Raw genomic sequence first — 23,648 nt, forward strand, 5'->3', positions numbered from 1 at the left:
TCGGCAGGCGGACTCTCAACCACTGAGCCACCAGGGAAGCCCCATCCAGTAAGCTTTTTAATGGGCTTATTTATTGTCCTCTGGGTAGGAAAAGGAATAAGAAACTGGACTGTGGAGGAGCTCACAGTGGGAGAGAAGGTACCTGAAACTAGTGGTTAGGAGTCTGTGATGGGTGTGGAACAGGAAGGTCTGTTCATCTGGAAGAGAAGCAGTCAACCGCTGAAAAGTCTTCACAGAGGAGAAGTGAGCCTGAGCTGGGTCCATGAACCCGGGCAGGAGGTGAGCAGGTTGGAGAAGGGGCGGCGGAGTGTGATGGAGGGGGACATTCTGGGCAGAGGCAGTGGTCCGTTCAAAGGCTTGGAATTGTGAAAGGATGAGGTGGTTGTGTATGGTGCAGAGTCTGAAAGATGGAGAGGGAGGAAGGGGGAGGTGAAGGAGATGAGCTTGCGGGGGGTGAACCGCGCTTTAGAGAGTGAATAGTCTTTAGGATATGGATTTTGCCCAGTAGGCCACCGGAAGTCAGAGGAAGTCTTTGAACAGGGAAGGTTGGGTTTCAAGATGCTCCCTCTGGCAGCAGGGAGATGCTGTGGGGAGATGAGCCCAATAGTGGAGAGAGTGGAAGGAGCCCATGCGGGGAGTGTAGAGTTTGGGAGAGAGGTGAAATGGGCTTAAACAGAACCAGCAGCCTTGAAGATGGGAAGAAGAGGTAGAACAGGTGATCAATCAGCTGCTGAAAGGGAAGGAGGGAGAGGAGTTAGGAGCCTAGGAAGGAGCTGCTGTTGTGAATGACATGAATAGGGAATACACTAGTCCCCCTCCAGGAAGTCCATTTTTCTTTCATCGATTATTTTTTTATTCCTCCGCTCCTTTTAAATCATCTTAAAATCCATCTGCCTGAGATATTCTCTGATTCATCTATGGTTTTCTGAATCCCAACCTTTCTATTTATACCAGTGTTTCCTTTGTAGGTAATAATCCATTCGTCCATTCCATCAACAAATGTTTATTGAGGACCCATGGTGTGCCGGGCACTAGATTTAGGCCTGGGGGGCACAATGGTGAAAAGACAAAGTGTATACCCTCACTGAAGCTTCTAGTATAGAGAAATAGACAATAAAACATAATATAAAATAACCTAACATAAAGTAGTTTGTGGGGTGTGTGTGGTATGAGATGAAATTTGAGGGGTTGGCAAGAGTCAGACCATACCAGGCCTTGTACACCAAGGTCAGGAAATGGAGTCATATTCTAGGAGCAATAGACAAAAAGCCAGTAGGGCTTAGGGTGACAGAAAGCAGAAAGGCAAGATTCTGGAATGTGTCTGGTTTTGCTACTTGAGACACTGTGTTGATGGTAGTGTCATATATTGAGGCATCACTATGTATTTTTCAAGTGCATGGTATATGTTTCATGTATATTATTCTGCTAGCATCACAACTGACAAATCTGGAAACATTCAACTCACTCAACTCCCTGTGCTCCATACAATGTGATTGATACAGGCTGTAAATAGATAGGGATTTAAAATCAGGTGATGTGTCACATATAAATGTGTGCTTCCACTCTTGATTGGGGCCATTTATAAAAGTTATGTATTCGGGGCAAAAGAACCATGAGCTGTCTTAACTTTTTCTAATGAGGTGAGAAAAAGGGTTGAAAGGGAGAAAAAAAACCCCACCAAAACTGAGGTTGAAACAAGAAAATAAAAGCTCCTAAGAAAAGTCTGGTCCCTCCTGCTGACAGCGCCCCCTGCCAGAGGTTGAGCTGGGGAGCCAGAGATGACAACAGATTTAGGTGCCCAATCTGTGAAGCCTTGGGGGCCAGGGAAGGGGAGGCGTTTGTGTGCACCGTGGGTGGAATGAGAGTCCCATGATCTGCCACGGTCTCTGTCTGTCTGGTTCAGGCCAGGATTCACTTGGGCATCTGTGCTCTTTGGTGTCGGAGTGGGGAAACCTCTGAGTCTCCCTTTGGATTGACATAAACCAGCAGTGCTCCAGTGCCTGGGCTGTCTCTGAAGAAGAACAGGTAGAGCCAGGGTCCGATGATGAGAATTTTCCATTTTATGGCAGTGATGGCTTGAAATGCCTAGAATGGTTTGTTAGCCTTCCTTAGCTTAAGAGACTGCGTTGTAGATCCCTGGTAAAGTGGAATGCTAGAATAGTTTGTTTCCCCTCCAGTGTTTTGGATACTGAACCTTTCAGGGAAGAATTTACTAAATTGCTACATAATTGAATTGGCTACAAAAGACTTGCACACATTTATTTGAAGCATTAATTTTATTTTCTCTGCTTTAGAAGGTAGTGGGTTATATTTTAACAAAATCTTTTTGTTGCAGTTGTTACAAAGGAAAACTAATCAAAGATACATGTCATCTTAATAATTGTTTTCAAAGTTTATTACTTATGGCTTTATATTTACATAATGCTCTACAGGGTACAAAAACAGTGTTACATTTTTTCCACCTGATACACACAACCCTGGCTGGTGAGCAGGGGTTGTAACCCCCTTTTCACAGATGAGGAAATGAGGAAGCTGAGGAGCGAGTGAGTGCCTCAGTCACTTATTTAGGAAGAGATTTCGGACTTGAATCTCCATCCTTTCACTCTACGGCCAGCGATCTCCCTTCTTCTGCATTTTGGGTGTGAAGACGCACAACAAAGGCGGGGATGGGACCCATGACTTTTGAGCTCCTGTTAGTTAATCAGCAGTGGCAGTGCCACTCATGCATCTCACCTCATTGAATCCTAATAACTCCAGGGCAATTATCACCATCCCCGCTTTACTGTTGAGAAAAATGTGCTCTGGGAGGTTAACTAACCTAAACTGGTGAGTGGTGGGGCTGGGATTTGACCAGGCCGTCCAATGCCCAAGCTGACTCTCTTAACCAGTAGCCTGCCTGTACTATCTCACGAGGAAAGATCACACTGCATATTTAAAATTATTAGATAACAGCAACTTTCATTTTATGGATTTATTAAATTGTTCTCCACTTTCAGACAAGGGTTAAAGTACATAGGTTTTCTGAACATTTTTTTTACAAAATAAGACAAATTTGCAAGACATCAATTCTTGCCACTTGGAAGAGAATGAGACTAACAGTCTTAAATATTCTTTGGCTACCGCATTGTTATTTGATGGTATTTATAAGAATATGGAACAAGGAATTTCTGTTCTGTGGAACTCACATGTCACAGGGTCAGTGGATGATCTTATGACTTCTGCTAAACCCAGATGATGATTTGCTTAACCCTGGGGTTTTGGTATACTAATTGCTTCTTAACACGAATATTTCATTCATTACTTTTGAACCGAAGTAGGCTTTCTTTGTATTCATTTTTTGGTTTTCATTTTGTGCATACAGGCCCATGTTCTCTGATGGGAGATGCATAACAGGGCCTCGGTTTAGCTACTGATGTAACGAAACTTATGGTATGAATTATGCTGTGCTGATTAGTGTTGCTGTATTTTCTAATTTTAAAAAATGACACTAATGTGTTTTTTTTCATAGATGACTGCTACACTGAGAAACTTGGTTGACTCACCACTAGCAAGAAGTAAGTTGCTAAGCATCAGTGCCCTTCCCCAGCTCTGCACGGTGATGGGACAGTACATAGGTGACAAGGAGGTCTGCACCAATGTTGCCCGAATATTCAGGTAGGTAGACTAGGAAAACAAAGTAGCCTTACAAAAATGCTAATGTTTAGACTTAGGGTTTTTTTTTTTTTTAATATTTGTGTGTGTGACTGGCAAGGAATCCTGTTTTTGCTTTTTATGTCACCTCAAAGAAAAGGTAAATCTAGTGGCCCGAGTTTTTAAAAAATGATTTAAACTAATGACTTCATTTCTTATGTATTTCTATTGTGATTCTAAGCTCATTGATTTTAAGTTACTGTAACTAAAGTTGTGAGTTGTCCTAGTATTTTTACAAAACAAACAAACAAAACTTCCTCTCAGCTTATTGGAGATAAAGAGCTATATCACAAAACATGGCAAACCTGGTGCGCTTGGAAGCAATGCTTCCGGATTTTAACTGAAAAAGGAGGCCATTACTTAGAAAGACTGATCTGACTTAATTTGTAATTGAAGGTCATTTTATTTCAGTTGTTTGGCTGAACTTTGGCTCACACATTCACTAGTCATGTTTATACTTACTTTTCTCCAGAAGCAATGATCACCTGAATCCAGGCTGCCTCAAAGCAAGATGTGGCTAAATTTTGGAACTGTCTTTAAATTATGCATTTTTATTTCTTCCCTCACTGCTCTTTGCCATTGTTTTTACATAATGATCCTTCTCAAGAGACCCGGGCCTTTCTTGAACTATAATATTGTAGTTGTTTAATGAAATACAAAATTTCCTGAAGACTGAATTGGTAATTGATCCCAATATGAGGATGTGAGTCCAGCTTTGATCTTTTAGCACTGTGCTTTCCTGTCTGGGTACTTAATTCTGGGTACTTAGTCCCATTTTGAAGCACTATAAAATCATAAAGAGTTTATTTTTGTATGTGGTGGCATGTAGAGATCCAATTTAATTTTTTTTTCCCACGTGGACGGTTTTCCCCACACGTGTTATTGAATACACCATCCTTTTTTCACTGCGTTTGAATGCCTAGTCAGTAGAACACGAGGTTCCATATACTTGCAGGCCTGTTTGTGGACATTCTGTTTGGTCCGTCTTCAGACCAGTTCCATGCTGTTTTTACTATTCTGGATTTAAGTCTTGCTGTAGGATAAGATGAATCCCTCACTTCTTTTCTCCTTTAAGATCCAAATTCTTATTTTCTCTTCCTCATGAATTGGAGAATCAGCTAAAGTCCATGACAGGAACTTTGGATTTTTTTTCATGAAACTACATTGACTGTGTAGAGTATCTGGGACAGACGTGGGGATAATTGATTAGCATCTTTATGATATCGAGTCTTCCATCCACAAACAGTTGTGATGTCTTCTTCTTTTAATAAAATTGTATAACTTTCTCCAAAAAGATTCTGTACATCTTTTGTTAGATACATCTCTTCACGGCGCTTGCTGCAATTATGAATGCAATCTTCAAAAAAACACAATTCTAATGAGTGTTGCTAGTGTATATGGATAGTATTGATGTTTGCTTATTAATCTTGTATCCCAGGACATCTTTTTTTTTTTTTTTTCATTTTTCAGTACACAATTTATTGGCATTAAGTACATTCACAATGTTGTAAACTCTCACCATTATCTATTTTTTGAATGTCTTCATCACCCCAAACAGAAACTCTGTTGACCATAGGCAATAACTCCCCATTCCCTACCCACCCCCTCAACCCTTGGCAACCTGTAATCTACTTCTGTCTGTACGAATCTACCTAGATATTTCATGTCAGTGGAATTATGCAATATTTGTCCTTTTGTGTCTGCAGGCGGACTCTCAACCACTGCGCCACCAGGGAAGCCCCAGGACATCTTGATTAACATTAGGTCTAAGAGTTAGTCTATAGATTCTCTTTGATTTTCTAAGCAAATTTATGCAAATAAGTCTACTTTTGGTTTTTTTCCCATGATTACAACTCTTGGCCCCTGCCCCCACCTTTTTCTTAGGTGCGTGGCTTAGGATGTCCAATACAAAGTTGTGAGAGTGTTGAACCAGCTGACTTACTCCTGAGTTGAAAGGAAATATTTTTGTGGTTTTGCCAGTTGAAATTAATGTTTGTTGTAGGTTTCTGTAGATACCCTTGGACAGTTAAGGAACAATTTTCTCTCATTAATGGATTTTAAGTTTCCTTGAATACTTGCCTCGAGTGTATTTTGATTATGTGGATTTTCTTAACAGATTTTCTCATGTTAAGCCATTATATATTGCTAGATTTGCTTAACTAATATTCTGTTTAGTATTTTTCATCTATGGTTATGAGTTACATTGACCTGTATGTTTCTTTTCTCATACTGTCCGTGTCTGGTTTTAGTGTGAAGTTTACACCAGCCTCATAAAATGAGCTGGGATATATTCTAACATCTTCTCTCTTCTAGAAGAATTTCTGAAAATTAAACTTACCTGTTTCTTGAAAAGTTTGTAGAACTTGCTTGAAAGCTGTTTTATCCTGGTGTGTGTATATGTGTGTGTGCATGCATGCATGCATGTGTGAATGTCATTGACAACTGATTCACTTTCTTTAATAGTTATATGTCTAGTCATATTCCTATTTCTACTTGATTCAGTTTCTAAAAGTTATATATTTATAGGAATTTGTCCATTTAAGTTTTCAAACTGTATAAAGTCATCCCAAATATTCTATTATCCTTTTAATCTCTATTGCATCTCTAATTATGCCCCTTTTGTTTATATTATTTATTTAAGAAATACTTATACAGTGCCTACTATGTGCCAGGCAATGTTCTAAGCACTTTCCAAATACTAATTCATTTATTCCTTATAACAGCTTTAAAAGGTGGGTACTAGTATTATTATCTTCACTGTACCTATGAGGAGACTGAGGCATAGAGAGGTTTGGTAGTTTTCCCAGGGTCACACAGCCGTGATTTAAACCAGGTAGTATGGCTCTAGAATTCATACATTTAAAAGCTATGTTACACCGCCTCTTCATTTTGATATTGATTTTTATTCCTTATTTTGATGATTTGTGATGTTTCTCTTTTTCTCTTGATCAGTCTTGCCAAAGGTTTGACAATTTATTAGTTTTTGTGAAGAACCAACAGATTATTGAACCACTCTGTTGTATGTTTATTTTGTATTTTATTCCTTCTGTTCTTATCCTTAATAATGCCCATCTTTCTATTCTTTTGGGATACATTATATTTTCTTCTGTTTTGATTAGAAATTCAATTCCTTTCTTTTCAGCTTTCTTAAGGTTATAAATTTTCCTCTAAATACTGCTGTAGCTGCATCTCACAAATTTTGTTTTGTAGTGTTTTTGTTATTATTCAGATATAAGTGTTTTTCTATTTATTTGACCCACAAGTTATGTGTTTTTAAATTTCCAAAAGTAAGTTTTTTAAACAATGTGTTTTTCATTGATTTCTAATTTAATTGTACTTTGACCAGAGAATGTGATCTGAGACACTGGTTCTCTGAAAATTTACTGAGACTTGTTAATGGCCTGGCACATGATCAAGTTTTTAAAATATTAGTGATGTTTTACCTATTAATCTATCACTTAACGAGAAATTTATGAACATCTCCCAATTTGAGGTAGGTTTGTCAACTCCACCTTGTGAGTTTCATTGTTTTCTTGCTTACTTTTGAAAATGTGAAGCTATTTTCAAGGCTTTTTGCCTTAAGGTCTATCTTGCCTGATATTAATATACCACTAACAGCCTAGTATATTTGAGCATTTTAACATTTACTTCTACTGGAGTCCCAGGAGATTGACTGGTTGATATCCAGCCAGATTTTGTGTAAATTTCTAAGCTTGTGTTTTCTGAACCACATGGGCAGTGCAAATTCATACCTTGTACATGTGTTAGAGGCTTCAGGTTTCTCTTTTTCAAAGAACTTGAAAAAAATCTTCCCTCCTCCCACTTTGTGCCCCTGGAGTCTAGAGCAGACAGCGCACCTCCTTGAGGCTTCTCTGGATTGGTGTGTACAGTATTTCCAGACTGCTTTTCATGCACAGAACAGTGCTTTGAAGGTCTGCATTTAAAGTGACCCTAGGTATAGTTGAACTTTATTGAAAAACAAAGTTTATTTTTATTTTTTCCATTTGACATTTCTGCAGCAAAGTTACTACTTATCATGACTGCTGTGTAGCCTTGGCCAACTACTCCAGATGTTATGCCTTGTTTTTGAATCTGATAAACAAATACCAGAAGAAGCAGGTCAGTTTTTCATACATTTAATTCTTCAATGTGTCTTTGCATTGGTGTATTTGTGTAACCCCATGGTTTTTTTTGTTTTTTTTAATATTTATTTATTTGACTGCGTTGGGTCTTAGGTGCGGCACGTAGGCTCAGTAGTTGCAGCCAGCGGGCTTAGTTGCCCCGCAGCATGTGGGATCTTAGTTCCCTGACCAGGGATCAAACCTGCGTCCCCTGCATTGGAAGGCAGATTCTTTACCACTGGACTGCCAGTCAAGTCCCTGTGTAATCCCATGTTGAATGACTTTATGTTTTGAATATATAGGTTTCTATTAGAAGCTTCCGTCCGATGTGTAACGAGCTTCCCCAGGAGGCAGAGTTCCATGGAGGAGGTGGGGAGGGAGTAGTTTGAGGGAGAAATGGCCTCAGTAGGATGTGGATGCAGTAGGAGGATTCGCGATTTGGGGTGCAGGGTGGGTAGACCCCCCCCCAGTGTTGCTCCTCCCGGTGATCTGTGGACCCGTACATGAGAGGCATCTTTGGGTGGGGTGGGGTTAACCCGGTTATTTCCAGGCCCCACCCCAGGCCTGCTGAGCCAGCTGGGTGCACATGGGCCTAGCCATCTGCACTTTAACAAGAACTGCAGGGACTCCTGATGCAAACTAAAGTTTGGGATCTCCTACGCTGGATATAGTCTAAAGATTCTTCTGGCCCTGAAATTCTCTAATTCCTTGACACTGCTGTATGTAGAAGATGACATTTCTAGGTAAGTATTTAAAGGAAATAATTTGGTTTTAATGGATCGGACAAAAATGTGTATAGCTGTTTAAAAAGAAAATAAAAGGAAGAACTCACAAATGACTTCCCCTTAATAAGATTATAATAGTACAAATGTTAAGTTTTATTAGAAGTTTTTGAATATTCATTAAATGCAGTATATAAATAAAATGCTTAAAGTGACATCAGCTCTTCAGTGGAGACGGTTTATACATGAAGACAATATATATTCATTTGAAACACAGTAAGTTTTCAAAATCACATAGTAGGTATCACCAGTTTAAAACCAAATAATTTATGTATACATAAGACCATTTTAATATAAAGCTTTGTGTTTATTTATATTAACCATATCAACAGCACCTCAAAATATAATCCCTGTTTGCCACAAACAGCATTGAACTCATTCTTACCCAGCCAAGTACTTCTGCTGAGAATGACTAAATCTGTCATATTTTACACTATTATCAGCTATTTATTAAATGGTTACTAGTGTCTTTTTGGTTATATAGATGGTAGAGAAATTTCTGTGCTCATATTACACCATTACTACATTTTAAAGGTGATAAAACTTTGCTTACAAAGTGTTAATGTTTCTATTTAACTTTAAAAAACTGATTCACAAATAGGCACTTGAGTTCCTGATTCTGAGTGTTTGGATTACAAATGCTTTCCCCTGTGTATTTTGTATTTTCTTTAAATTACATACCTTGAAAGATTTCCTGGTATAAGAATTTGCTGTGTCAGGTGGAGAATGAATTTGATTAATGTACCTTAAAGTAGTCACAGTGTTAATTTAAGTGTCCATTAAGCATTTATTGATTTAGATTTTGGTACAATATATTACCAGAACTCTAATCTTTAGACAAGTGAATTAACCCCATAGGAGCTTAGGCACTCCTAGTCCTAGTTTTCTTTTTTAAGGAAAAAATTAAAAGGGTAGAAAAGATAGTTTGCTATAACATTAAAAGAAACTTTTCAACATTATATCTAAAAAGGGATTTAGTTATGGATTTTATTTTGTAGTTTTGTTTTATGGGATTCCTTTATGGGTTTTACTTGTAATATTATTTTATCATCATTGTTTCTCTTTTGCTTTGGTGTTTTGATCATGGATGACTTAGATTAGACATAACCGGAGAAGATGTTTTCAAATGTGGATGAAAGAAAACACTTCTGTTTTACAGTTTGATTTCAAGTTATGTCATAACCTGTAATCTGTTTGAAAAGGAAGAAAACCTATCAGTTCAGTACTGACAAATAGCCCTGTTGTCTTATGGCATTATGAGCACATAACTGTTTCTCTGATTGTAGCTTAAGATGATGGTCATATTTAATAAACAGTGAAAAGTACTGGTATCCCGCTAATATTAGATACTTGAGATGTCAGTATGGTTAAGGATATGTTTTTTCTGGCTCAAGGGACTAAATGTCTTGAAGTTTAATTGGCATAAAATTTTAACGCACTTCTTACTGAACTACTTTTCACTTTGGACCAATAGTTGTCTGTAAAGCAAAATTGGTGTTTAAAGGCCATATTCTTCTCTATTGATTTATGTTTTAATTTTGTGTTCCTGTTAAAGTTATTTTGGTCCAAAGAAGAATAAAGAGCACCTTGTAAACTAAGTACAGTAATATGTTATTTTCAGAACCATCAAGGAAATGTGTAATTTATCCCCTTAATCACCAAAATTTTTTTAATCATTGTGGTAAAATCATATTCAAATATATTGCAGATTTCCTTGCCTTCTTAGAGGATATTAAAAATAATTTAACCTCTTCTTGATGCCAAAGGTCAATATTACAGGTATTGTTACTCTAGAGGTTATTTGTCCTACATTGGGAGCATGAGTCTATTGATAAGGTTCTTTAAATGTCTGTGGCTTCTTCTTGTAGATTTCTCTCTCCCTTTCCGTGGTTGTTAACTTTGCCTTTGGTAATCATTAACTGTCTTTTGCAATTATTTGCAATTAGCAGGGGAACCTCATAACCAAACTTCTTAAAATTAACACCTAAATTGTCTAAAAATGGAACATGAATAGGTTCTTAGCGAGAAAGGCTTGAGGGACTCTCTGATGAAGTTTCTCTTGTCCCTTCTCATCTTCAAAAGACAATTCATGTTTCAAGATGTAGCACTCATGTTCCCTTCTCTGTGAAGCCTTCTAAGACCAGCCAATGTTTCCCTCATCAGTACTTCATTTTATTTTTATTTTTAAAATGTTTGTAGCAGCTTTATATGTAATCGTCAAAAACTAGAAACAACCAGATGTCCTTCACTGGATAAATGGCTAAACAAACTGTGGAATATCCATACCACGGAATACTATTCATCAATAAAAAAGAGTGAACTATTTATACACACTACAGCTTGGATGAATCTCCAATTATGCTGAGTGAAAAAAAGCCAATCCCCAAAGTTTACATACTGCGTGCATCATTTTGAAGACTTTAATGTAGCTAGCACACCCAGTTAGTGTAGCCAGAGCTAAGGACCCAAGCAGTATGTCCCTGACCTCAACCATTTCACTATTATTGAGAAAAACTAACAAAAACTTAGAACTAGGGTGTGGGGTAGGAGCCTAGATGTCCTGACAAAGTCATGCTAGGGCATTAATGGGCAGGGCTTAATTCTCAAGGAGAATATATCTTTGTTTAAACTTGCTGTTTACTATTTGATTAGAACCCAGACACTACAAAGTTACACATTAATTTGTAGATTTCTCTCTGGTAGACAAGATAACCTCAAAGTTATGTTTTGTTACCTTTAGGCTATTAGCCAGGTGTGTATCTAACCTAGTAATCTTAATTCTAACATTCTTTTTAATGCCTGTAAACCCCCCAGTTCTTTGATTGTTCGTGGAGCCCACTTTACCATTGTATTGGCTTCCCTCATTAAATGAGATAATTTTTTAATTGTGTTAATTTTATATTTCTTTGAGAGCCATGTTAAGTTTTTAAAAATTATACTTTGACTCTATATTGTCTTTTACTTATGTAGAAGAATGAAATATTACAGTTTTGAACCATCTTTGTTTTTTTTCTAGTAAGAAAAAATATGTATAATTCATATTTTCCTCAAAACCAAAATATGTTAGAAGAGCAGGGAAATTGTTCAGGCTACAAGGAAGTAGTTATGTGTCCCAACTATTTTCCTAAAATCATTAACCAGAAGCTCTCATAGGTCTTTGTAAATATTTCTTCTGTGATTCTCCAAATGGTTATCATTTGTGTAGCTACCTCACCCACTGTTGGGATTTGCTAAGGACATGGTCTTTGTCTTTATAAACCTGAGATGATTCTTGACATAACAGACTCATGATGAAAGTGCTGAAAGAGTGAACTTTGAGTATGTGAGATGCTTTGGAATCTGTAAAGTATTATACGGTGTTTTTTTTCTAGTCATCTAGTACTTCTTTCCTTAAATGTTTACTTTCTTCTTTTCCTACTTTGGAGGAGGAAATAATAATTTTCCCCACATTTTTCACATTGGTGGGCTGCCATACACAATGGCAAAACAGAAATGATGGATCTTAAATTACTTTGGACCAGCACAGCATCATAGGTTCCTGTTCCCCTTGGCCCAGGTGACCAGTTGGATAAGATTTGTTTTTCCTATTTGCCTAGAGATAAAAGTGATTGTCAGAAACCGCACACGACATTCTGATGTGAGTGTATTAATCTTCGGTGGCTCAAACTTTGCTCCATCTGAGGTTTACTTGGACGCTGAGGCTTTGAACTGATCTTTGAAACATACACCAGTCCTCCAGCAACTTTTAAAATAGAGTTATTACTTCCTGGAACTATTTTTGTTTCAGCTCTAGGAAATGTTTCTCTTAGGCTAACTTGGATTGTGGACACATACGTACTTTGGAGGCTTTATAGTCTCTTAATGTACACAGATATCACCCAGGGATTAATAATCAGAAAGAGTCTATAGACTTTGTTCTGAGAGGTTAGTGTTGCCTTTGTCTTAAAAGTCTGAAGACTACATTGGCAACTGGGAGATTTCATTTTTCTGGGCCTTAGCCATAACATAAATCATGAATCATGCGGAGGGGTAAGGGTAAGCTGTGATGAGGCGAGAAAGTGGCATGGACATATGGACATATATACACTACCAAGCGTAAGATAAGATAGCTAGTGGGAGGCAGCCGCATAGCACAGGGAGATCAGCTCGGTGCTTTGTGACTGCCTGGAGGGGTGGGATAGGGAGGGTGGGAGGGAGAGAGACCCAAGAGGGAAGAGATATGGGAACATATGTATAACTGATTCACTTTGTTATAAAGCAGAAACTAACACACCATTGTACAGCAATTATACTCCAGTAGAGATGTAAAAAAAAATCATGAATCATAAATCATGTTATGGCTGAGTATATTTTCGAAGAACATAGAAACAAAAATCTAAAACAAAAACAAAAAGAAAAATCCTCTCTAGTAATAAATGAACTGTCACCTACACACACCTCTTTAAGTGTTTTCCCCAGGTGAGGAGCTTGGCAGGAAACTGCCCAGCCACTTCCACAGTCCACCCGGGAGGAAATCCTGCTTGGAACTAGGTAGTACAAGAGCTGATGGCTGATGGGAGAAGTAGGATATTTCCTCCCCATCCGATGTTGTTTCCCATTCAAGGAAGAAAAAAAAAAAGAAAAGAAAAGAAAAGGTTTGAGAAAATGTCAAAAGTAAAAATTGTTTTCCAGTTGTTTTTTTTTTTACATTATTCATATTCATTGCTTGTCAAGGGTAAAGTCTGACTTCAGCATATGAGAACGAGTCTTTTGGGAAAGTCCTTAATCTGTCTCTCTTGAGTCAGTTGATAATGAAGGGTAGGAGGAGCATTTTCACTTTTATTTTCTACACATCTGTGTTGTGGGAATTATTTACAAGGAACATGGGTTCATATTATTTTTAAACATGATATTATAAGAACAGTTAGTAGGTATTAAGGTGGTGAGATTTCTAATTCTTTCTTGATTTGAATCAGTGTCTCCTAAACTTGTGGAGCTTTAAAAATACAGGTTCTCACAGGGAACTCTACTCAGTGCCCTCTGGTGACATAAAAGGGAAGGAAATCCAAGGAAGAGGGGATATGTGTATACGTGTGGCTGATTCACTTTGCTGTACAGCAGAAACTAACACAACATTGTAAAGCAACTATACTCTAATACAAAAAATAAAATACAGGTTCTCAGGTCCCACCTGGGAGATCTTGATTCAGTTCTGGGACTGGGCTCAAGAACCTATTTTTAAGAGGCTCCACAGGTGATTCAAATGAAGAGCAGGTTTGAGAACCTGTGGTATATACATTATTAAGATGGCTCCTGAAAACAATTTTTTCCCCCATATGGACAGCAGAGGGTTTTCTACAAAACCTCAAGAGATTTTAAAGTGATTAAAAAAAAGCAGCCACACAGGGTCAGTCTTTCTCTACAGGCATGTGGCTGAAACTGAATCTCCCTCACAAAGTAGGAACCAAATTAGCAAGACATGCCAGGTGTTGGTGTAGGTTTCGCCAGTGAGTGGTGATAACCACATGTCTTGTGCCGTTTGCAACAATAGCTGAGGAGCACTTTCTTAGCCAGAGAAAATGAGATCGGTCATTAGACCCTTACAGGAATTTTCTCTGCCAGATTTGTGTCCAAACAAGTCATCCTGAGACCAAACCCAATTTGATAACTAGGCCATCGCACCGATGGGGCTTCACGCACTGGTCAGAGTGGGCTACGGGTAAAAGTGAGCATGGGCCCTTGGGACCCTTGAATTGGCTGCAGAAGGGAGGGCTCGTTATCCTCCGTTAGCTAGACAAGCACGAGCTGCTGTTGATTCATTTGTCAGTGAAACAACCACCAAGCTTTATGTCTGCTTTGCGACATTTCAGTAGATAGCCCTATCTTAACCGTGTAAGTTTGCAACAGATAAAGTCGAGGGCGATTTGTTCATTTTAAATAACGCATGGTTTGGTTTATAACACCCGCCTCCACACACAGCCCTTCAGTGACGGGGGCATGTCAGAATATGATGGCTGTGGTATAAGTCAAGGGTTTCTAGTTATCAGCAGTCTCAGAGAAAAGGAATCCGCTCCTCCCAGCTCTAACGAAGGACTTCCCCAAGGAGAACAAGGGAAACTTCTTTGGCTCATGTCTGTCCATGAGGTTGATTTGTCCAAGATCCACGGTCCAACTAGTAACTCCCAGTTCCTACACACACAGAACCTGAGACTGAAAAATGCAGCACTTCAGTCAGCTGGGTGCAGTTTGTAAGCTAGACTCTAACATTAAGTAAAGCATCTATTTAGAATGCTGACTGAAATTCAATTAAATGGCAAATCTCATTTAGAAATAAGCACATATTGTATGCTTTATGGTATAAACTGCGTTTGGTACAACCAAATGTGCAAACAGATGGGCCTAGTGTCGAAGGCATGGGCAGGGGCTGGCCATAGCAGCCTTGCGAAGCAGACCCGCCTCAGGAGGTGCCTCTGACGTCAACGTTGCCACATTTAGCAGCTCAGCAAAATACGTTTGGGTTTGCTTTTTGCAAAAATGTGAAAGGATTTTCCCCCATTTCTTCTATAAATATCTACTGGGCAGGAGAGCTGGTAAAATGTCTCAAATAAGACTTATAAGACTGGCACTATTTTGCAAAGGTCACAGTCCAAAAGGAATAACCTTTACCTACATTCCCATCACTTGTGTCCATTGAACAACTGTCTTGTCTAACCCTCTCCACTCTTAGATATGGTCAACTTCTTGTGTTTCTTTTTTTAAACAGAACCTCCAAATGCAGGGCAATAATCAGCACCTCAGAGAGCACTGTCTGGGAATCCCCCGACATGTCCTTGCTTGTACTGCTTTTAAAGTCATGCCTCTCTCATCCCGTTTAGACCTCTTTCTGGGCAAGCAGCTGTCTCCAGCCATGATGAACACTGTCTGCTTTGGAGCGTTCAGGCAGCGTGATGTCGAAAACGAGACCTGGAATGTCTGGAGGGTATAGGCTGAAAGCAAAAACATCTGCCCTTTTTGGAGCTGTTCACCTCCAATGCGGTCACAGCCAAGGAGCAGGCCAGAGATAGCACGACCTCTCTCTCCCTCCCCTCCATCCTCTTTGGGGCCAGAGGGGATTGGTGAGGGTGGTGCCTCCACCCCTTCCCCTGGCGCCTTTATATGGTGACTTGGCTCCCCGCTTGCCCTCCGCCTCCTGCCTGGCAGGAGCGCGCCCTGTGGCTCTCTTCCCAGCCCCTCTGCAGGCACATTCCCAGTGGGTGCCGCGAGCGTTTGGCTGAGCTGGCTCCTTTTTTCGGCCTTGGCCTTGGTCTGTACCCCTGACCGGGCGGGCAGCACAATAAGCCCTTAGCTTGTTCATTCTTTCCAGCTCCTGCTGCTTTGCCCTTGTGGAACTGGCTCTTCCCCCCACTCAGCACGGAACCCAAATGCCTGATTTATGTCTGCTGACTTAAAAAAGAACTGAGCCCAGTGAAATTCTAGCATCGCCCTGGTGCTTTTGAGTGATAGCCGCATTCAGAAGCATACAGTGGGCGCTCAGTGAACGATTGTTGACGGAATGGATAGGTGGATGGAAGCATCAAGGATAATCTCTTCTGGTTTTCAAATGATTTTCTACTTAGATTCTGGTTTTGAGTCTCCAACATCTCAGAATCTTCTGCTTTGTATGGCTCAGCACTTCAGCAAACCACTGACCCACTTTCAGTAGCCTAAGGTTAATTAGCATTTCCCCAGCACTGCAGTCTGTCTTCCCGATTGGTAAAATTTATCTGTTCTTCAAGCCAACTATAAGCTCAATTAATGTTGGGGTTTTGTTTGAGGGTGAGAAGTTGGATGAATGTTGCAAATTGCAAATCCTGACTGAGCTCTCAGATCCAGATTGCAAGAGAACTTTTCAACCCAGATTTCAACAGGGCATCTTTAGTTTAATTTTCTGGTTAAGAGAGGGTTCTGAGTTTAAGTACGTTTGCAGCTCTTTCAATTTCAACCCATTCTTGAAAACCTTTCTCAAATGTTTTCCTTGACTTAGAAGAAGGCCTCTCCCAAGTAAATAATGGAGTCTGCTGAACATCGTTGATTCTTTCTGTGACAGCTCGATAGGGTTCCTTCCCCATGGTCAACATGATGCACATGGGCTGTTTTAAGGGTTATTTTAAGGTACTACGGCAGGAAGGGTGTGGGAGTGGGGGAGGAGTGCGATCCCATTGGTGGGCCGTGGGTGGGGAATAACGTGAGGCAACATAGAAGTGGTCACATGGGGCCAGATGCTGCATTAGATGCTGGCTTTGGCATTTAATAGGCAGTGGATGTTTTTGAGCAAGGGGATGACGTAAGAGCTGCGCTTCAAGAAGTGGAGTTAACCTTGGTCGCAGAGGGAGGAGCCCGTCAAGGGTCTCCGACAAGAGTCTACAGACGGGCGAGCCAGGGTTGATTGTGAGACGACAGGTTGGAGGGAACTTGGTGACTGGTTGCTGAGGGGAGTGAGATAGGGAGGAATGGAAGAGGCCTCTGGGGCTGAGCCTGGGGAAGATGAGCAGGTGCGCTTAGGTGGTTTCGGAATCCATCTGTGAGTACAGAAGTGATTGTCCAAGTCCTGCCTCTTCTCTTCACCAGTGTGGGACTTTGGGGCCAGGGAGCCTCTTGAAGCCTCAGTTTCTACGTCTCTGAGTAGGGGGGAATCTCCTCCATTGACTTTAGGCCAGTCTTTCTCACATGGAAAGTAACAGTCAACACGGCGGCTGCTGCTGGAACTTGACAGAGACCATTCTTTTCAGCAGTGTCCTGCTCCTTGTTTTGTTCCAGTTAATTTTATTTACAGGCACGGGGAGCCCATTCAGACTGAGTAACATGCTTGCTCATGAGGGCATAGCTTATGCTAAACCAAAGAGAACATCCCACAGGCTATACCTGGGATGCACAGTTGAGTCAGGCTTTGTCCAGTAGGTGTACCTGTCTGAGCTCTGGTTGGCCGGAGCTGTTGCTGGGCTGATTCCATTTTAAGCAAAATTAGAGTCGATATGAACTGGTTATCCTAGACTGCCTTCTTAAAGAAGAAAAATAAGATTCTGTCTCCTGATTCATCTTCATTTTGCTGTTTCAAAACTACATAGTTGTGGTATGAATATGCAACTTTGTGTTCAGTTTAATAAGAAGGCTATAAAAAGTGCAGTGCTGATTTATAGGTGGTTCTCAGATGTTGTCTAAGAATAAAGGAGAGCCTCTGTACCTCAAAGGAGAATGGCCCTTCAGTGAAATCGTTTTCTGCACATTGTTTCGCTACAGATTGATGATTTTGGCCTTTGCCTAATTTTTCAAATCTTTACAGGATTTTAACTAAGTGATGTTTGGTAGACTTGAGATAGATTGGGCTGTGGAACAATAAACAACCTCTCTGCAACACCATCCAGGGGCAGTGCTCTGCACGGCGCAGAGGCCACCCGCAGGGAGCTAAGGGGCCCTGCTAAGCCCTCTTGGTCAGCCTCCTTGTTCCGGATTCCAGATGAGTCCAGACAAGCACTGGCATGGGAGTAAGGAGACACCACCGCTGCCAGCCTCCTGTGAGACTGCTGCTCTTGTGGCCTGTTCCCTCGATTCACAGAGAATATATTTGAGAGAGGGGATGGGGGGGAGGAAAAAAAAAAAAGATGCCTTAGCCAACCCTGAGAAAGAGGGCAGAAACAGCAAGCATAGCAGTTGCTGCAAGTTTGGTGCTGCAATCTGCCAGCCCATTTGTTGATTCTGCATGCCATCCTTCAGTTGGCACCACTGCTGCCAGGAACCACCCCCTCCTTTTTCCATCTGAAGGAAGGGAGAGAGGTACTGCGGCAGGGTTAACTCTTCCTGTCCTGAAGCCTAAAGTTTCTTCTTCCCACATCAGGCTTAATAATCTGTGCCATGTTAGGACCCACAGAGATATTTGAATCAAAGAATTTTAGAAGTGGAAGGCGGCTGAGGGAATTTTTCAAACAAGAAAAGCAGCACTCAGTCTTCCCAGGTTTGACCACATGTGACAGTGGGTAGAGGTCATTTGAATTATGAAGAATGAGGACCTCTAAGGAAACCTGCTTTTTTTTTTTTACCTGCAGCCAGGGATCTGGTCAGCAAATCAGCAGGGACAGGTGGAGGTGGTACAGGGTCAGAGAAGCCTTCTGAGTTAGACCAACCAGAAAAACAAACATCAGAAGTGGAGGTAAAGCAGCAGAGCTAGGAAGAGGGAGAAAGGAGAAAAAAATAGTCTAGCATCCTTCAGAAGACGGCAGTGGCATTTTAGGAGGTAACTTGATTAGTCCTGGTAATGATTTATCTAGAATGCAATTATTTATCGTATTCTTTATGAAGTCATTTAAGAGCACCGATTGTGTCTTTCCTGACTTGCTTAATGTGCTTTTGTGGAAATAAGTGCACAATCCACGGAATACCAGGAAGTCCAAAAATATTGGCCATAACTGCTGTCTAGGGCATGAGGGAGGTGGCTATCCAGACTGTGGGGATTGGGAACGTTTTGTTCAAATTAAAGAACTGCAAATTGTCACTTTTAGCGCCTTAGTTAATTTGTGTACCTAGGTGCTTGGAACAGTGCCTGGTGCATCATAAACACAGTGTATTTGTTGCTGCTACTACTGTCAGTAGTAATAGTAATTATTACAGTTTTCAGAGGTAGGACTAGTGTAGTGTGTGTTTAATCAGAAATCTTGTATCAGTTTGTGTGAAAAGCTCATATTCCTCAATTTAGAAAATACAGTGGAATTTTCCTTCAGGGAGTCTAATTCTCAGAAATAGCCTCTGTCCTGGTTGGAAAATGGTCTGCTTTGCTGCTGGGTGTTGCCAGGGTGGAGGAGTGCGCTCCTTCCAGAGCCCAGGGAGGAGGCTGCACCATCGGGAATTACATGAAGTAACCATTGGTTTCATGGGAAGGGAGACTGGAGTATTGTAACGAAACTTTTTGTGTTTAGTTTAGATTTAAGGCCTACAGGCTTCGGCTTCTTTAGGGAACTGTCTGGTGATCAGACACAAACAAGGTGACCCCAGGCCACGGAAAGGGACGGCTCTAGGTCCTCTTTCTCAAGACATGCTCCTTTTCCCCGTGCCAACCCACCTGTGTTCCCCACCACATCTCCGCTTGAACTTATCACGGTTAAAGCTACTAACATATTATTGATAGTAAAGGGTTCTTAACAGTGCCTGAGGGGAGTTCCCTCGTGGTCTAGTGGTTGGGATTCGGCGCTCTTGTAGCCCGGGTTCAATCCCTGGTCAGAGAACTGAGATCCCACAAGCCACGTGGTGTAACCAAAAAAAAAAAAAAACAAACCCAAAACAGTGCCTGAATCATCACTAACTACAACCTGTGCTTTACCTGTTTTTTTTTTTTTAATTTTTATTTATTTTTGGCTGTGTTGGGTCTTCGTTGCTGTGTGCGGGGCTTTCTCTAGTTCCGGTGAGTGGGGGCTACTCTTCGTTGCGGTGCGCGGGCTTCTCATTGTGCAGGCTCTAGAGCGCAGCCTCAGTAGTTGTGGCTCCCGGGCTTAGTTGCTCCGCGGCATGTGGGATCTTCCCGGACCAGGGATCAAACCCATGTCCCCTGCATTGGCAGGTGGATCCTTAACTACTGAGCCACCAGGGAAGTCCCTGTGCTTTATCTGTTTTGTCTTAATTTTGCAACACAATATTCCCCCCATTTTACAGATGAGTTAATCAAGTCACAAAGAAGCTAAGTGAAGTGTGACGCAGGCTGCCTGTCTCTCTTGCTGGGAGTCGTAATCCCCTAGTCTAGCTTCTTCCTTATTAGCTTTTCAGTCTTTGCTGTGTCCCCTCATGCATTAGCCTTGTCTTCTCAAGTCGATTCTAACTCTTCAGAGCAGCTTGCCTTATCCTTGTTTGTGTGTGTGTGTTTCCCCCAGACCCCAGCATTCAAAATATACCCAAGGACTAGCATTCCAGTTGGGGTGGGGGCAGGAGTGGGTCACCTGACTGGACCACCTGCTGTGATTGGTTGCACACTGCCCAGCTGAGGCTCCCCCCCCCCCCCCCCGTGTGAATGCTCTCCTGGGCCAGCGCATCATGTTAGACTCCATCCTTTCTTAATGTTGGCAGATGATTCCCAGCTTTGCAAGCAGCAGCCTGGGTGCTTCTTCACCAGGGCCAGGGAACACTTTCTCAGGAACAAGCAGGAACAAGTTGGTATTGGCAGAGCAGACCCAGGCAAACCCCAGTGTCTTGTCCTTTGTCCTGGATCACCCACTCTCTCTAGGCCACACACAGTGCTCAGTGCTGCTCCCATCCCCCAGGTCCCACCTGGAGAAAAACCAACCCAGCCCTTTGCCCTTTGTCCCAGTTCCTTAAGGCTATTGCTGACTACAGATCTGATAAATTAACATTTATCAGAATCCCTCCCGGTGACATATTTACATTTAAAAGGAGATAATTCCTTTACTGCTCTGAAAGCAGGGTAGGCGAAGGAGGTTCGTAAATAACTGGCCACTGTGAGAGGCATGGGTGTAGGAAGGACTGCAGGTCTGGGTAATCCTGGGTTCAAATCCTGACTCCACCCCTCACTGGCTGTGACCAAGGCAGCTTCTCCAAGCCAGTTTCTTGTCTGTAAATAGCACAGCGCCTGTACAGTGAGCATTAGCACCCTGGCCAGTTGTAGCCCCTCAGTAAGTGTTCCTTTAACAACCGAACTGGTATGTCTGCCCACTGTTGTCAAATTAAGAACATAATTGTTTCTGTTTCTTGTTCAGTTGTAAAGTGTTCTCAGCTTGGGATTTTTTAGAAACGTTTATTTATTGTGAAATATGGCTTATATACAGAAAAGTGTGCAAAACACATTTGTACCATCTAGCAAACAGTTATAAAAGTGTCACCCATGTAACCACTACCCTGGTCAAGAAAGACAAATACTGCTTTAAAGTGGTGAACACTTTGTAACAGTGGTTCTCACCTGGGGGCCATTTTGCCCCCAGGGGACGTTGAAACATTTTTGGTTGTGGTATCTGGGGAAGTGCTTCTGGTATCTAGTAGGAAAGGAATGCCACTAAACATAAACAGCCCCCCATAGCAAAGAATCATCCAGCCCCCAAAGTCAGCAGTGCGCAGGCTGAGAAAGCCTGCTGTAACACAAGCTGATTAGCCTCTACGGGACAAACACCCGGTTTAGAAAAAACACAGTGCTTCAGCAAGAGGCGAACTTTTAGGAGAAGATGGATACTCAAGAAACCTGTTTGGGTCAAGACTTAGATTTATATGACACATTGTTAGTAATGTCATCCTGCTCAACGAATTGTTCTCCAGGAAAAAAAAAAAAAAAAAAAAGGCCAGCCAGCATTTCAGATGAAGGATCTGAAGTGAATAGACCTTGCTAACAGCATCAATCAGTTTGTATTCTTTCATTGTTGCCAAATGCTTTTAATCTCCTCTGTCACTTCGCACCAATCTTGGGAATCAAATACTGTACAAGTCAGAAGAAGCCAGATGTGTTCCATTTTACTATTAATTAAATTGTGAATTAATTAAATACTGTCCTCTTCCCAACAACTTGTCCCAACCCCTTTGGTCTTGTGACTCTTTGTCTTTAATTTACTGCAGGATTTAGTCGTTCGTATTGTTTTTATTCTTGGCAACCTGACAGCGAAAAATAACCAGGCCCGTGAGCAGTTTTCCAAAGAGAAAGGGAGCATCCCAACTCTGCTGTGTTTATTCCATACATTCTACAAACTGGATCTGCATTCCCAGAAGGCCCTGGGGGAAGGAGAAGGGAGGCCCAAGACGCTGAGGCCGGCCCAGGCGGAGGACGTGCTCATCAAGCTGACCCGCCTGCTCGCCAACCTGGCCATCCACCCGAGCGTGGGCCCAGCCATCGCCGCCCACCCGTGCATCGTGGGCCTGCTCCTCGCCATGCTGGGTAAGAAGCGAGGCCCCCTGGCGGCAAGGGCGTTGCTGGGAGATGGACCGGGGCTTGGGTGCCATGGGGGCTTTAGCAGTACAGTCGGCTCGCTTTAACAGGCCTTCTCAGCTGTGAAGGAAAATTCATTCCTTTTCTGTTGAGAACTGCCTCAAAAGTCATCCAGATTTTTTTTTAAAAAGATTAAAAAAAATAGTAATACAAATTATTACTAAAACTCACTGAACTGTACAATTTAAAAGAGTGAATTTTACAGTATGTGAATTATATCACAATTTTTTTTGAAAGCATACCAATCAAATTGTAAAAAATTGGCCAAACTAACCGCAGAGTTTAAAATCCCAAATTTTTCCTGGGGTAGTCCACACGATTAAAGTTTATTTATCTTTTAATTTTTTCAGCTTTTTACATTATCAGTAATTATAGCCCCTGGTCATTCAGGTCCCATTCCCCCCGCCCACCCTACATTAGTCAGTTGGAGCTGCCATAACAAAATGCTGCAGACTGGGTGGCTTAAGCAACACAAGTTTATTTCTCACAGCTCTGGAGGCTGGAAATCCAAGATCAAAGTGCCCGCTGATTCTGTTCTGGGGAGAGCCCTCTTCCTGGCTTGCAGGTGGCTACATTCTCACTAAGTCTTCCTGTGGCTTTTCTTCAATGTGTGCATGTGCACATGGGAAAGAGAATGATCTTTCTCTTCTTATAAGACCACCCTATCAGATACGGACACCACCCTTATGACCTCATTTAACTTTACCTCCTAAAATCCCTGTCTCCAAAAATAATCACATTAGGGGTTAGGGCTTCAACGTATGAATTTGGGGGAAGGGACACAATTCAGTCAATAGTATTCTACCCCAGGTCCCCCAAATTCATGTCCTTCTCACATGCAAAATACATTCATTCCATCCCAACAGCCCCCCACATTTTAACTCATTCCAGCATCAACTCTAAAGTCTAAGGTCCAAAATCTCATTTAAATATCATCTAAATCAGATAGATATGGTATATCCTGAGGAACAATTCCTCTCCTGCTTGAACCTGTGAAACCAGACAAGTTATATGCAAGATACAATGGTGGGACAGGCACAGGATAGACATTCCCATTCCAGAAGAGAGAAATAGGGAAAAAAAGAGTGTGATGGGTCCCAAGCAAGTCCCAAACCTAGTAAGGTGAATTCCATC

At 41.3% G+C, this 23,648-nt stretch overlaps 1 protein-coding gene across 4 annotated transcripts in view; it reads left to right on the plus strand.

Moving 5' to 3' along the window:
- The window catches only part of ARMC2 (armadillo repeat containing 2), a 101,956-nt gene that overhangs the window by 57,573 nt on the left and 20,735 nt on the right, over window positions 1-23,648 (plus strand). For all 4 annotated transcript variants that reach the window (XM_007447262.1, XM_007447263.1, XM_007447260.1 and 1 more), the window contains 3 exons: window positions 3,509-3,654; window positions 7,710-7,809; window positions 22,148-22,463. In XM_007447262.1, coding sequence (XP_007447324.1) covers window positions 3,509-3,654; window positions 7,710-7,809; window positions 22,148-22,463 — 562 coding nt within the window. The remainder of the gene's footprint in view (window positions 1-3,508; window positions 3,655-7,709; window positions 7,810-22,147; window positions 22,464-23,648) is intronic.

This window comes from Lipotes vexillifer, unplaced genomic scaffold (genome assembly GCF_000442215.2).
Source record: "Lipotes vexillifer unplaced genomic scaffold, Lipotes_vexillifer_v1.1 scaffold515, whole genome shotgun sequence".
Lineage (NCBI taxonomy): Eukaryota > Metazoa > Chordata > Mammalia > Artiodactyla > Lipotidae > Lipotes > Lipotes vexillifer.